This window comes from Cygnus atratus, chromosome 18, assembly GCF_013377495.2.
Source record: "Cygnus atratus isolate AKBS03 ecotype Queensland, Australia chromosome 18, CAtr_DNAZoo_HiC_assembly, whole genome shotgun sequence".
Classification (NCBI taxonomy): Eukaryota; Metazoa; Chordata; class Aves; order Anseriformes; family Anatidae; genus Cygnus; species Cygnus atratus.
Window position 1 is genome coordinate 9,186,177 of NC_066379.1, and position 14,263 is coordinate 9,200,439.

General features: G+C 44.1%; 2 protein-coding genes across 6 annotated transcripts in view; one reads left to right on the forward strand and one right to left on the reverse strand.

Annotated features, from left to right (window-relative positions):
* Positions 1-1,800: 1,800 nt before the first annotated feature.
* DDX5 (DEAD-box helicase 5) lies at positions 1,801-8,971 on the reverse strand. Of its 2 annotated transcripts, none has more exons than XM_035558961.2 (13): positions 8,603-8,971; positions 6,993-7,158; positions 6,746-6,842; positions 6,526-6,659; positions 6,338-6,403; positions 5,761-5,902; positions 5,515-5,675; positions 5,196-5,368; positions 4,858-4,968; positions 4,569-4,630; positions 4,427-4,486; positions 2,956-3,180; positions 1,801-2,475 (listed from the first exon to the last, which is right to left on the reverse strand). In XM_035558961.2, the coding sequence occupies exons 1-13, from the start codon at positions 8,632-8,634 to the stop codon at positions 2,093-2,095; spliced, it is 1,812 nt and encodes a 603-aa protein (XP_035414854.1). In that variant the 5' UTR covers positions 8,635-8,971; the 3' UTR covers positions 1,801-2,092. The 2 variants fall into 2 exon arrangements, with proteins under 2 accessions (XP_035414854.1, XP_035414855.1); XM_035558962.2 differs by having other exon boundaries at positions 8,627-8,748.
* Positions 8,972-12,441: 3,470 nt separating this feature from the next.
* Positions 12,442-14,263, forward strand: part of CEP95 (centrosomal protein 95) — a 29,315-nt gene continuing 27,493 nt past the window's right edge. For 2 of the 4 annotated variants that reach the window (XM_035558979.2, XM_035558978.2), the window contains exons 1-2: positions 12,510-12,612; positions 13,924-14,052. In XM_035558979.2, coding sequence (XP_035414872.1) covers positions 12,591-12,612; positions 13,924-14,052 — 151 coding nt within the window. In that variant the 5' untranslated portion in view covers positions 12,510-12,590. Of the gene's footprint in view, positions 14,053-14,263 lie in introns of all 4 variants that reach the window. The other 2 variants (XM_035558976.2, XM_035558977.2) reach the window with 2 other exon arrangements.

Here is a 14,263-nt window from a genome sequence, read left to right on the forward strand (position 1 = left end):
AAGACAAGGCGTTAGGAGGCCAGTGGGGCAGCTGGCTGAGCTGCCAATCCTGGGAGAAAGGAATGCCCTGTTAAAGCCTGCTATCCTGACCCAGTGCAGAAAATCCTGCTAGATATAACTTCATTTCTCATGCAAGCCCACCACAATGCAGCCCTAGTTCCAAGTTTATTCAGTATTTCATTTTATGTGCAAATGTTAAGGGGAGAGATTTCCTTACAGCACGGCACTTCCTTGCGGGCAGGTTTCCCCTACCCCATGTCCCTTTTTCAACACCAGAAGATATAAAACTAGAGGCCTGTTTTTCAGAGGATAGTGATATCCTTATCGGATAGAAAAATCTCAGAAATTGTTTTAGATGTGGCTCAGTCCAGTAAGATAGTCAGAACTTGGAAATATTTCATCCATGTCTGATTCTAAGTCCACCGGGAATCTACCAACCTTTAAAAAAAAACAGTATCAGAAATATTACTAGGTGGCATCTCTCCCACTTTTCAACAACTGTTACTTTTAAACATAACTGTTTCATTTTAACACATTCAGTGCTATCCCCCTTCTGAAGGGGAAAGGAGCCTATTTTTTTTCCTTCCACCATAGTTGATTTAGCTTTGCAAAGTTAATTAAGATTCTTTCTACATTACTAACTATAGCTTTAGGTTTACTGTAGTATTATGGGACTTGTATTATGGAAGCTCTCATAGCAACAACAAATGATCACAGAAAGTACTATCAAGTAATGAAATTCCACAAAGAAACATTTAAGAAAATGGATTATGGATTAGAGTGTAGTTAAGAATAGCACAAGCTTAGCCTCAGAGGAAAGTCATCAAGAGCAAAGCACAGTCAACAGAAAATGGAAGTTCAAGAGACTTGAAGTCAGGGACTTGGATTCACAGTAACCCAGATAGAATCTTGCCCTGATTTTTACAGGTAGATTCAACCTTAATGCATTAAGTGGTAGTTAAGCATTAAGTTTAAAACTAATCAGTTACCAGTAAGTGGGAAGAGGGAACTGAAGATCAGTATAGTATTAAGTGGAAGTTTAAGCTACTGTACATGAAAGCATTAAGCACTTTAAACTAGGATCGAGGCTTTTTTGCTTGTTGCCAGATAGGCTCCTAATCAAGGAAATGCTTTAGAAGGGTTGCCCACTGAGCATGGGCAGTGCATTGAGATGAGTCATTAGCTGCATGTACAAATATTGATAAAGATTCATCATCTTCACTGACGAACAGCCCATTTCCCTCCCCACACTTTATTAAAGAAATCACTACTCAATACCAGTTTAAGTATAACTTGAAATTTTAATGCTAGGATCTTCCCATTTCTCTGAAGCTCATAGTAAGCCTGCATGCTAACTCACAAGGCTTGACAGCTGTAGACACATTACACTCAAGCCTAGTCTGCACATATGCAACAGTTACAGTGCTGCAAAAAAGCTTCCTACACTTGTAGCAGAAGCTCATTAGCAACACCACTTCAGCAGAGTTTTGGTTAGCAAGACTCCTAGCTATACCATTACTCCAATGGATCTTTTCCAAAAACTGGCCCTATGCTAATGAGACAAGGAAGAGTACTGTTTCTGACTTATTTAGAAGCCAGCTTTAAACTTCTTCCCCATCAAATAGAGCCTGCCATGCTAAGCAATCTAGCCCAATCAAGGCAAGGCTGGTTTTTATATAAGCTTAAATGTTTAATCAGACACAGTTGAGAAACCTTTCTAGAATTTAATATAAAAACATTTGACATTCCATTAATGTAAAGTTGTGCACATGTTGAGAAAATTGCCATCTGAAAGAAAACTCGGTCTTCAAATATCTTTATTGGAAGGCCATGCACTGCCTTCTGTTACTGTATTTCAAATCACTGTACATTTACTTTGAAAACACTGTCTGCATTTTCTAGTACAAAAAACTAAAAATTGTTTCAGGAATGTAGAGAAATATTCAACTTAAATAGCGAAAAAGTGCACCATAATTACTGCTGCACTGCAGTCATTTCTGCGTTTCCCATTTCTTAAATAACTATCCTGTTCTGATAACACACAATATAAAGAGCAATTATGAAAAAAACTGAGACATTTAAATACACTAAGTTATTGAGAATAACTTGCTGGCATTGGGTAACCTATCATAGGAGCAGCACCAGTGGCAGGATATGCATACTGCTGTTGGTTCATGCCATTGTGCATATTTGCAATGTTACTTCCATACTGCTGGTCATAGCCATTCTGGTAAGCTCCCGCAGGGTTACCAGCCCTGAAGCCAGCTTGCATGCCTGCAGCTGCAAAACCATTTCCAAAAGGAGTTCCATTACTGAAACTTTGGGCAGTGTAGGCCCCATTTTGAGCTTTTGCTCCAAAGTCTCTCTTTCCTAGTGCACCATAGGTTCTCTCAAAATTCTCCCTCTCTCTAAAACTACTAAATCCACCCCTTTTGCCCGCAGAATATCTGTCACGTCGGTCACCTCGGGAACGACCTATTAAAGAGACAAGACATAGTTATATATGCATATATACACACATACAATAGAAACTACATTCCATGTACCACCCAATGAGTTCAGCTAGTAACGATCTTTTACTTTCTGCCCCAGCAAGGCAAGTCTACTAGAAAGCTTTCCAGTTACTAACTGGACACCAGTTAGGCGCATTGTATTATATGAAGACACATTAGATTCCTTTCTCTAACCATTGTGGAATCCATACACTCTGCGCCTGTAACATGAGCAGCAGCGTGAAGGAAAAAGCACAAGAAAAAAAGCTCACTAAAAGATGTTCCACAGCACATGGAATACCATGGGGGCAGGCAGTTTTGTTGTTGCTAGTCAGGTCACCATAACTGCCAAATAAGCTAAGCTACCTTCCATATCCATTTCTGGGGAGGCTGGAAGCATAAATTGAGCTTCCAGTTTGTTCTGGGAAGAAAGCTATGCACCATGGCTAACAGCAGCACTTACCTGAACCTCTGTCTTCAATCAGCTGAAGCAATTTGGGGTTGATGGCTTGATTAGCCTCCCGAAGCACAGAGATGAGGTCATTTACTTGCTTAATATTGTTAGGAGTAAAGAATGTGTATGCTGTGCCTGTTTTGGTACTGCGGGCAGTTCGTCCAATTCGGTGGATATAGTCCTCTGAGGAGTTAGGGTAGTCATAATTGATGACAAATTTCACATCTTCCACATCTGTAAAGCGTTGCAGTGTGGCAAAAAGCGAGGTACAAAGTTTTGCACACCACAACAGCCAAATCGAAGATAAACGTTAGACAATAGCACTTTAAATGAAATAATGGCTGCAAAGAACAGTGTTAGAGTTATCCATTTCTGCATGAATATTGTGGAAGAGAAAGTTATGCACACTCCGTCTGTTCCCGTCTTATCACCCACCCTGTGATCCAAAACCTTACCATAAAGGAGTATGCATTTGCTTGTCATTCCCAACTCAAGAGTCCCCTTTACAAATCATCAAGTGACATCTGAATGCTTCTTGCAGTAGGGCCACTAAAGCTCACAGCAGCCTCTTCATGTGCTCATTTGAGGACCTTAGAGTAAAAACATACAAGGTCCTTCACATACACACTCATCAGAAGCTCAAAAAAAAAGGGCCACACTGCTCGTCTTGCCAAGACCTTTGAACTGCAGCTGCAAGAAAAACATACCTGTCCCCCAAAAGTCACCAAGTTGTTTTTATGCACTGTGTCTCGTCTAGGCAAGCGCTTCCAAGAAGCCAGGGTTCACTTGAGAATGTGTCTCTCTCTCTGGCAGGTCTCGACATGACGACTACATATAGGTGGAGGAACTTCGACTTTCAAAGGCATTTAGAAAAGCCATTGCTTTCCTGCCCCACTTGCTAAAGTGAGAGGTGGACTTTTTCTCAGATTTCATGTGCCAGTACTCACCAATTTGTACAAGGCTTAGTACATTTTAAAGCTGCTCTCTCCATTTCATGGTTGAAAAAAAATTTCATTGAACATTGTAATTATTTTCTTCGACATTTCAGCAAACTCACTGAAATTCAAAGACCCACAGATCACAGCAGACAGTATGCACAAAACTAACAGTACTGCACCATGGCAAATCATGCAAAGCATGGAGAGAAGAGAAATACCAGGGCAAAGTGAACTGTGAATGAGACTGCTTATTTCATGAGAGAACAGTTTATGGGGTAGTAGTTTAAAGGATGATCTTTGCCTTTTGAAGATTACTGGCACACAATGCTCTCAGCTTTCACCTCTCTATTTGACTGGAAGCAGCCAGCCGATCATTTCCACTAGTCCTCCATCCCCCTCGAGTCCTCCGATTGTCATGCCTAGGCCTTGCCACAAAGACTGCACCTTTATGTGAAGAAAACTTAGAAAAATGCAGAGGTTAAAGAAAGCAATAGACTTTCTTTAAATAACTTTGGGCAACTGGCATTACGAGTTTTACTAACCTAGACCTCTGGATGCAACATCTGTAGCAATCAGGATTGGTGCTTTTCCATGTTTGAACTCTGTAACAAAAGCAACTCTCGTCAGTTTCTTCATGTATCAAGTAACTGATAAAAGACTTACCAAAATTGCTTAAGTACTTACCATTTAGAACCCAGTCTCGTTCCTGCTGACTTTTATCACCATGAATACCCATTGCTGGCCACCTGAAAATACAGAAGTTCATCAGCTTCAAAACATTCTTTGAGTACTTCCATTAGATTAGTCAGTTACCAGCAAATTCTAAACAGCTACTAGATTTAACATCTCAGCTGACACTTGGTGCAGTGTCAGTTTTGACACCATAGTTTTAAGTGGTCACTCATGAAGTATCAAGAGCACGTTCAGCCTACCGGGATGGCTCACTGAATTTCAAGCTACTATTTAGACTTACCCATCTCTCCTCATTTTTCTGGTAAGATCATCGCACCGTCTTTTGGTTTCCACAAAAACTATTGTTTTGTTTTCCTTCTCACTCATGATTTCTTCCATCAGACGAATAAGCCTGTCAGGAAGAGATGGTAGTTAGAGCTTTCATTACTTACACTATACAATCATCACTTCGCTGTCAGCTTTGCCAGCCTCATTTTCAACACTGAGTTTTCTTAGGGGTATCAGACTGTTGTCAAAAAAATCCACTGAGAAAAGTTCACCTCAGTTGATATGCAAGCTAAAATTAACCATTTTAATAAAAAAAACCTGCTGAATGTTCAGCCACCACCAACTACTTACTTGTCATCTTTCTCTACATCATGGCACACATCAACAATCTGAAGAATGTTGTGGTTTGCACTCAGTTCCAATGCACCGATGTTGATGTGTACATATTCTTTTAAGAAGTCTTCAGCCAGCTGCCTTACTTCCTTTGGCCATGTGGCACTCCACATCAGAGTTTGCCTGTCAGGCTAGAGAAAAAGACTGTATCAGTACAAAATTAACACAGTTCAGTGAAATGCCCAATCAAGACTATCCAGACAAATTAACTGTGATATCCTTGTTTTAATTAACAGTGGCATTTTTTTCTGGAATACCAGGTACCACTTATACTCACTCTTATCTGATCAACAATTTTTCTGATCTGAGGTTCAAATCCCATGTCAAGCATCCGGTCAGCTTCATCAAGAACAAGGTAAGTACACCTCCTGAGATTGGTCTTTCCGGCTTCTAAGAAGTCTATAAGTCTTCCAGGTGTTGCAATGCAAATTTCCACACCTAAAAAACAAACAGTAAGTCAACTGAAATAATTTTCACAGTGAAAGTTCCAGTTTTCACAAGATGCATCAAAACTTATCCATACCTCTTTCTAAGTCACGAATTTGTGGTCCCTTTGGAGCACCTCCATAAATACATGTAGACTTCAAGCGGCATGCTCTGCTGTATTCAGCGGCTACTTGCTGCACTTGTTGAGCCAGTTCACGAGTTGGTGCCAGCACAAGACACTGGAAGTAAGATGCCCAGCTTTTAGTTCCATATTTACTTGAAGTTTCTAGTCTTATGCAAGCTTTAAATCAGGTCATTATATAGCACTTTATTGCTGGAATGACTAGAGTTGAATAGCCCAAACAAGCAAAAATAAGTTAAGTAGAATCACAATTACCAAACAACCACACATCTTAGGTGGGAAGATACCCAAAACTCACAAGCTTCCAGTGAAAAGCAATTTCCAAAGTGGGACATCTAGCCCTGTCCTATACAGCTTTACAGAATCAAATTAAAGCTTATGGAATGTTCCTGGAAGGGCACCAAAACATGGAACCCTTTTATTCAGAGAAACACTAGTGAAGCCATGCACTTTCATGAGCATGGATAATTGGACTGCAAAAAAAATCAACTTTTCTAGCAATTACGTTCCTCTTTCATTTAGAAATACTCACAATAGGTCCATCTCCTCGCTCTAGGAATGGCTGATGATTTATGTGCACAATAGCAGGCAACAAGTACTGTTTGAAAGAAAAAAAAATGTCCATTACAGTCTCTTCCCAGGACTGTTCAAGCCTGCTGTACACCAGGCTGTACTTCCACTGCTGAAACCTAGCAATACTCCACACTAGTGGAAACTTACAGACAGCGTTTTCCCTGATCCAGTCTGTGCAACTCCAACCATATCCAATCCACTCAAGGCAACAGGCCATCCTTGTGCTTGGATAGCAGTTGGTTCAGTGAAGTTCTGCCTCTGAATCACTTCCATAACATTTGCTTCAAGAGAAAATTAAAATTTATTAACTCACACTTTGTTAATCAAGCATGGAAAAAAAACAAACCATATGGCTTTCTTCACTTACCAGGAAAGTTGGCTTCATAGAAGTTTATTATTGGTTTTGGACAGTTATGGCCCCTAACTGTGACTTCTTTGCTTGACCTGTACTGCTCAACCTCTTGCTGCAAAAGAAAAATCCCATTACTGGAAATAAGCTTTGATACCAAAGTTACTTAAGTTTACACACACCCCCAAAGCCTACTAGGCCCCATGACCCTCAGCATGTTTGTACTTATTTGTTTACTTTTGCGTGAGTTGGATGGAGTACATACCACAGTACGTCTAACTACATCAGGATGTTCCTGATAGAAGTTCTTTTCAAATTTGGGCAGTTCATCTAAATTCCATTTCTTTTTGGTAAGTTTTTCCCCAGGGTTTCCAAATTTCTTCCCAGAAAGAGGTCCACCTCTACTTCCTCCAAACCGAGGTGCTCCAAACCTAGAAAAGAACATAACATAACATAAAAACCGGAAGAAACTCACTGGTCCTCTTCTTCCTCCTCCACTTCACTGTTATCTTTGTAATCTGCCCTGTGACTTTACAATTCAGATTTATCAACCTCATCTACATGATACTAAAACTTCCAAAACTTACTAAAGTTGTGGATGCCATAATCTGCTTATCTTTCTAGTCAAAAAGCTACAGTAACACGTTACCCTGCAGTCTTCTGTAAGATGAAGCTACAAGGCCTACTTGCAATTTGCAAAATAATAACATTAACACATCTGTATTACTCCATGATCAAAATGGTTTCCTACCCAAGTAACACTCCTATTGTATCTGCCTGCAGAAAGTGGGCAGGGTCTGTTACAAAACCTCAGAACAACTTTCCCATAAGCATTTTTTCCATGTATTTTAAAGGACAGACTTCTCTCTGTAAGCAAACTTTATGAGACCACACATTTTCCGTTTACATTTTAGGTCAGGTCCCTCTGTTCTGAAAAGGCTTATCTCGAAAGCCTGCTCTGGCATCCCTGAGGCGCAGCTCGATGCGAAGCAAAGCCGCATGTTGAGGAGTGCTAAACCGGATCCAAGCACGGGGCTCCCTCCCCTGCCCCGACGGCTCCCCAATTTTTGCAAACTGGGAGCGATCCTTCCACACTACACAGCGCTCCCAGAGGGGACCGGGCTGAGTGGCCGCTGCTTCCTGCCAGCGCTGTTTCCTTTGTCTCTCATTTCTGTCTACGCCACATTTTCCAGCCGCTGCCATTTTAGAGTCGGAGCTGGGCGGGGGAAGGAGGAGGAGGAACAAAGGCAGCAGCAGCAGCCGGCATTTTGATTTCCCCTCAGTCACCGCATGGCGGGGCCGGCCATTAACATCCGCTTACACAACACAAAGCGGGAGCCGGCCGGCTTCTGCCAGCGGCCGCCAGAGCCGCCGTCCCCCGCGAGGGGAGGCAGGGAGGAAGCAGGAACCGCCCTACCCTCGGCTCCCCGAGCCCCCGCCGTCGGCGGAGAGCCCGGCCAACCCACTGACCCACAAACCTCGGCCGGCCCCCCCCGAGGGGGGGGAGGGGGCGCTTGCGGGACGGAGCCCTGCGGGTCCCGCCCGTGCTGGGGGCACGTCCCCCACAGTGCGCCCCCCTCCCCGGTACGCGGCCGGGGCTGCGCTGAGGCGCCCGGAGCGAGCCCCGCGGCCAGCCTCGCACGGAGCCCGCCCCCAGCGGCGCTCGGGGGCTCCCCGGGCCGCTCCCCCTCCCCCAGCTGCCCGCTGCGAAGCTCCAGAAACTTCGAGGCGGAGAAAGCTGAGGGGAAAAGGACTACTGGGCCCAGCCCCCGGGACTCGCCGCCATTTTAGGCGGCTTCGCAGCCAACCCCCGCGGTCGGGCTCAAGAGTCCGGACGCTGGCGGCGGCTAGCGCCAGCCGGGCCCCCGGACTCACCCTCTGTCCCTGTCGCTGGAATACCCGGGCATGGCGATGGTGGCGGTGGGCGAGGCGGTCCCGGTGACTACAGAGGGCGGCCGAGGGGCACGGCAGGATCCGTTGCCGTCGTCGGGGGCCACTGACTGTGGGGCGCCTCGCCGCCCGGATGCCGGTTATATAGCGGCCGCCGCAAAGGCTGCCGGGAGCCGGCGCGTGACGCAGGCGCAGAACCCGCCCCTCCTGTTATGTAAGCGGCCCCGGCCGGCCGCAGTCCCCGCCCCCTCCCCTGTGGGCGTGGCCGCGGCCCTGCCGACTGACCGGCTTCGGCGCGGCCGGCCGGAAGTTCCACTCCCCTTGGGGGCGCGGCCAGCGCTGCCGTCACCGCCCGGAGAAGGGCGCGAGCGGCTGCGCGTGCGCAGAGCCGCTGGGGGCGGCCTGAGGGGGCAGGGGAGCTGACGGGAAGCGCTCCGCGAGCGGCCTGTGCGGGTACACGCGGGGCGCCTGCGTAAGTTATAAACACACGCCATTGGAAACAGTAACTCTGTTCTGATCTCCCGATTCCACAGTAAAGCGGTTCAAAGGTCACGAGGAGCGTGGCAACTGATACGCTGAAGGACGAGGCTGCTTAGCACAGGGGTAACAAACAAAATAGCTGAGGTGGCTGCGGTGCTGCTGACCTGCCCTGCTTGGCTAGGGACTTAGCTTGAGTGTCTTTGCCACCTGCGGTTTCGAGCACAAAAGGTGCAGCTCGAACCCAAACCAGAAGCAGCCATGTTGCCCACACCTGCACCCAGCAGTGGCCAAGGCAAACAAACACAACACAAGGTCGGAAATGCTGTAACAGCACCCCCGGGTGTATCCTCCCACCTTCTCGCAATCCATGCCTTACGGCTCTTCTGAGACAAAAATCGCTAACAGTTATTTACGTTTCCTCCCATTTTTGTTCTGCTCATGTTCAGCTTCTAACATACCATGATGACGTGCTTCACAGTTTAATTGTACGCTACCTGAAAAACATTTCCTTTCATTTTCGATATGTTGCCAGATAAGAACAAGGGGACACAAAACAAAGTTATTAAACAGTGAATAATCATTTTCTATTTAATTATTTATACCATTTCTGTACAGTAATATCTTCTAAGTCACCTCATTTATAAGCCAAAATTGCAGTCTAATTTTTTTCTCCTTTAAAAGCAATTCCACACTTCTGATAAACTTTGCCACTTCAGTGACAAGAAGTGCACACAGTATTCAAGATCTGGGCCTCCAGATTTGCATAGGAAGGCATAATGATGTTTTCGATCTAGCATGTATTATTTCCTAATGATTGTGGGTTTTTTATTATTTTATTGTTGTTTTTTTTTTTTAAGAACAGTACTAGGTATTTCCAGAATCTCTTCCTCAAAAGTAACCCAGTGAACAGTAACAGCTGTTCTTTCTTCACATATACTACTTTTTATCCACACTTCACCTGGCATATTTTCACTTGGTCAGTAACACGAAAGCTTTCAGACACTCCTCAGCCAGCTTCAACTGTTGATACATTGGGTAGTGTATTTAAAACATAAGGCCCTTATTAAACATCATCTTTTCTACATCACTTCTAAATGTATTGAACTTTGTTATGAAAATTGTCTATTTATTCATACAGTTTCTGCCTTTTAAGTACAGATCAACAAAGAGATTTAATTACATTTTTTTAAATCTCATCAGTTTATCTTTTTCCTTAAAAGACCTTGAACAAAGCATTTGTAAAGCTTTTTGGATATTCACGTATGTTACATATACAATCAGCTATAATAACTAGGTTCTGCCCTATATACCTAGTTATTGACTTTTGCAAAAAAAAAAAAAAATAGGTGATTTGTGAGACAAATGCTTTTGAGAGAGCTGGGTTTGCTTTTTCCCAGTTTAATACTGTGGTTTATCTCCACAGGCAGGTAATTAGCGTCTAGAAATTGTGTTTACTGCATTTTCAGCTTCCTTGGTATAGGGAGCATACATTTTAGCCTGAAGTTCACTACAGATTCCCCAGAATTAAACTTAAGCCAGTTATTTCTTTCCATTCCTGATTCTGAGATGAACTTAAGCAACCAGTCACATGCTATTGCTAGCAGATCAGCAATTTGGAGGAATACTTACTACCTGATCAATCTTTTTTTTTTTTTTTTATTAATTCAGTAGCACTTCGATTTGAATAGACTCCATAATATTGTCCCCTGTATATTTCTGATAGGGGATCCTCCTCCATTTCTTTCCAATACGAGTTAGTGATGTAAAGAAGCAAGCTATGGATTTATCTCCCAAAATATTCCTTTTAACTCACACTCTTTACCTACTGATTGTACAGACTTCCTCATTCTAATGAGTCTGAAAAAAGTCTTTGTACAGGCTGTGAAAATTAATAGCAAATTATCAGATCTCCTCTATTAAATTTAGCTTAACACATCTTATTTTGATTTTTTTCTTTGTATATATACAGCTGTTGTTACTGCACTCTTTAACCTTGCTAAGTTTCTGAAGAATTGAAAAAAATAAAAAGCTCAGAGCTTCTGATCACTTCCACCTTGCCTGCATGCATTTTAGCCTGCAAGTAACTCCTTTTAATTTCCTCTTTGAAAAGAAACTTCCTCATTTCTGTTCCACCCCTTCAAGTTAAACATCTTTGTTGATTCTTCTGTTCTTACTTTGAGCAAACATACGCAAAGGAAATCAAAAGAACTTTACAAAGCCATGTATGTATCCAACAGAAATCTATGGTTTAGAATTAATTTCAAAAGTACTGATGTGCATTTGCTTCTATGTGCAGAAGCTTTTTTGTTTTTATTAAAGTGATATGTGCATTTAATTATATATCTACAAATTACATCCTCAGACTATTGCAGCTGTCATTTTCACTGTTTACTTGCTGCCAGTCGTTTATTTCTACTGTCGTAATTCGGTTCCCAGCTGCTTCTGTCATGCTCTGGGAGCTGAAGGATAAAAGGCACCATTATTTCTAGTTTTGCATGACTTGATGCAACATGGAAGTTCCAGAATGCCTAAGCAATGCCCTATACTGCTGCTTAGTAAGGATAGTTATATACTTTCACCATTCAACACCTCCAAAAACCTGTACTCTAGCACCTAACAGCACACTAAGCTCCTCTAGACAAAACCTTCTAGACTTTACTTTTAATACAGTTTTCACCTTCACTTATGAACGTCACTGTTACCCTGCACTTCCCAAGCAAGCCTACACGGCCTGCAGAATTACAACGAGTCTCCACCCGCACAATAACCCCATCAATGTACTACCACCATCACCGCCTACTCGCAAACAACCCCAGGCCAGGCCTGCGAGGTTAAGCACTGCAAGTTTCTAGGAATCTCCCCTGCCCCACCTGACCGCCAGAGCCTGCCCTCTCCCCGCTTTATTTTGAGAAAAAAGAAAAACAAACAAACAAACAAACAAAAAAAAAAAAAAACAGGAAAAAAAAAACGGTTTCAGTCCGATGTAGGCGGGACGCCTCCAACAGACCCTCGCAGCAAGGCGGGCGCAGAGGCCGCGGCCCCGCCGCCATTTTATGGCCCAGGCCCCGAGCTTGGCCCAAGGAGGCCCGGGCGGCGGGGCTCGGGCGGGCAGGCCGGGCTGCGAGGCCTGGGCCGGGGCCGAGGGCGGGTAGCAGGCGCCTGACAGGGGGCGGGCGCCATGAACCGTGGCTGAGGAGAAGACGAAGAAGAAGTGGGGGGGGGGGGGCACGGGGGTAGAAGGGACCGCGCCCCACCCTGCGGCCTGGCTTCCAGCCCGGGCTCCCCCCGCTCCGTTTCCACGGCGACCGGCTCTGCGACAAGAGCCCACACAGACACTCACACACAGACACACACACACACACAGAGCCCCGTGCACACACACACAGCCCGGTAACGCCAGGCCCCGCCCGCCCGGTGAGCGCGGGGCCTGCCGGGAGGCGCCATTTGAAGCGCGCAGCGGCCGTTGGCGGCGGCGGTGCTGAGGGGCCGCGCCATGGGCAGCGCCGAGCGGGCAGGTAGGGGCGGCTGGGGGAGCCCGGCTCCCGCCCGCGGGCCCCTCCTGAGGGGCCTCGCGGTGAGGTTGGCTTCACGGCTGAGGCATCTCTAGGCCTTATAGCAGCGCCTTCCGTTCCGTTCAGACGTCACGTTGCTTAAAGATGTTTGTTTTTTTTTTTTCATCTTGTGTCACGGATTTGTAAGCGTTTTGTAGCCTTCCCCCCACTTTTGTCTGGCGACAAGTTCAGACAGATAAAGCTGGAGGTGGACAGGAGCTGAGGCTTTCTACGGCTTGCCCGGCTGATCTGTAGATGCTCCTCGAACCTTTCATTATTATCTTTAAAAAGTTATTAAAATGTTACTGTAAAGTGATTTCCGGAACTATGTGAAGAGACAGCAAAGTTATTCTTCCTGCCTATATAAGAAAAACAGTACAAAGCAGTCTCTGTTGTAGTAACCATGCATTTTTTTGTCTTCAAAAAATGCCTTACCACTTTTCTGGTAACTTAAAGTCCTTGACAGTACTTATTAAAAACACTGTTTTGTTTGCAAAAGCAACAACTAGGGAAAAACATCATAAGATATCATAAATAGACATGAAGACTTTTTCTTCCAAGGTGATATTTGAATTGGGTGGTGAGGAAAAAATCTGTAGAGAATGCATGTCCCTCAGAGCACTTTGAATTCAGTACTCAAAAGTTGTGGAAAAATCTAGCTCTTTGTGCATCCATCTCTTCCAGTTCTCATTGGAGTGAAGTAGCTCCATATTCTTGTAATCCCTAAACAGCAAACTAATAAAAGTGGTCCTTGAATTTAAACTCCCATGAAAAATACATACGTTAGTAGCGTTATCATAGCCTAAGGATATGAGAAAAACTGGGTTTGTGAGATGTGTGCTTTTTTTTTTATAAGTAGATGTCATTTCTGATTCTTTATAAAGGAACATCAGTGCTTATTTTATTATGTTGTACAAGGTTTGGAATTCCTAGTTACGCATCCAGATCAAAATTTGCTTTTCTTTATTTGGGAGAAAAAATGCCTGCCTAGTCTGTGGTACGTAAGTACCATTTGGCTCTCCGCTCCAGCTGTGTCACAGCTGTGTACTTGAAGCAGATAGTGGCGTGTGCCATTCCTCACGCTGTGTGCGGGTGGAGGAAATCGGGTGTGGGACAGAAAGCATAGCACGGGTTCAATACTTTGGGTGATTGAGGTAGCATGATTGTGATCAACCATGTATGGTGGAGTCAAAAACACTTCTTTCACTGTAACTAACCATGTATTTATTTCTGTATCTTTCAGTTTTGTTGTTAATCTGGTTTACTTCTTAATAGATTGGGTTGATGTTGCCAATGAACTTTTAAGGCGCTGCCACATAAACCAGCACATAAAGCATCTCTCGGAATGTGGTGCTGATGTGTTTGTTCGTCTTTATGAATCAATCTTGGGGGAAAAAGTACCAGGTGGGAACATTAATTTCTAAACATGCTTTTTCTTGTCTCTGCATATTTTGTAATGAACAAATTCAAGTTTGCACAATGTGTTTATTACATGTGTAGGATTTTTAAAATATTGTATCCTTTCTAAGACAAACACATAAGACTGTAACTCTCTGAACAGATTTAAGTAACACTGGCTTTTTTTTTTTACTGCTATTAACAGCAGCTGCAAGGG

Coding starts and splice junctions, on each gene's coding strand:
- DDX5 (XM_035558961.2), bottom strand. CDS start 8,634: ATGCCCGGGTATTCCAGCGACAGGGACAGAGG. Junction 6,843..6,992: donor ATGTAGTTAGACGTACTGTG/GTATGTACTCCA, acceptor TTTCTTTTGCAG/CAAGAGGTTGAGCAGTACAG. Junction 6,404..6,525: donor GATCAGGGAAAACGCTGTCT/GTAAGTTTCCAC, acceptor TCTTTCAAACAG/TACTTGTTGCCTGCTATTGT.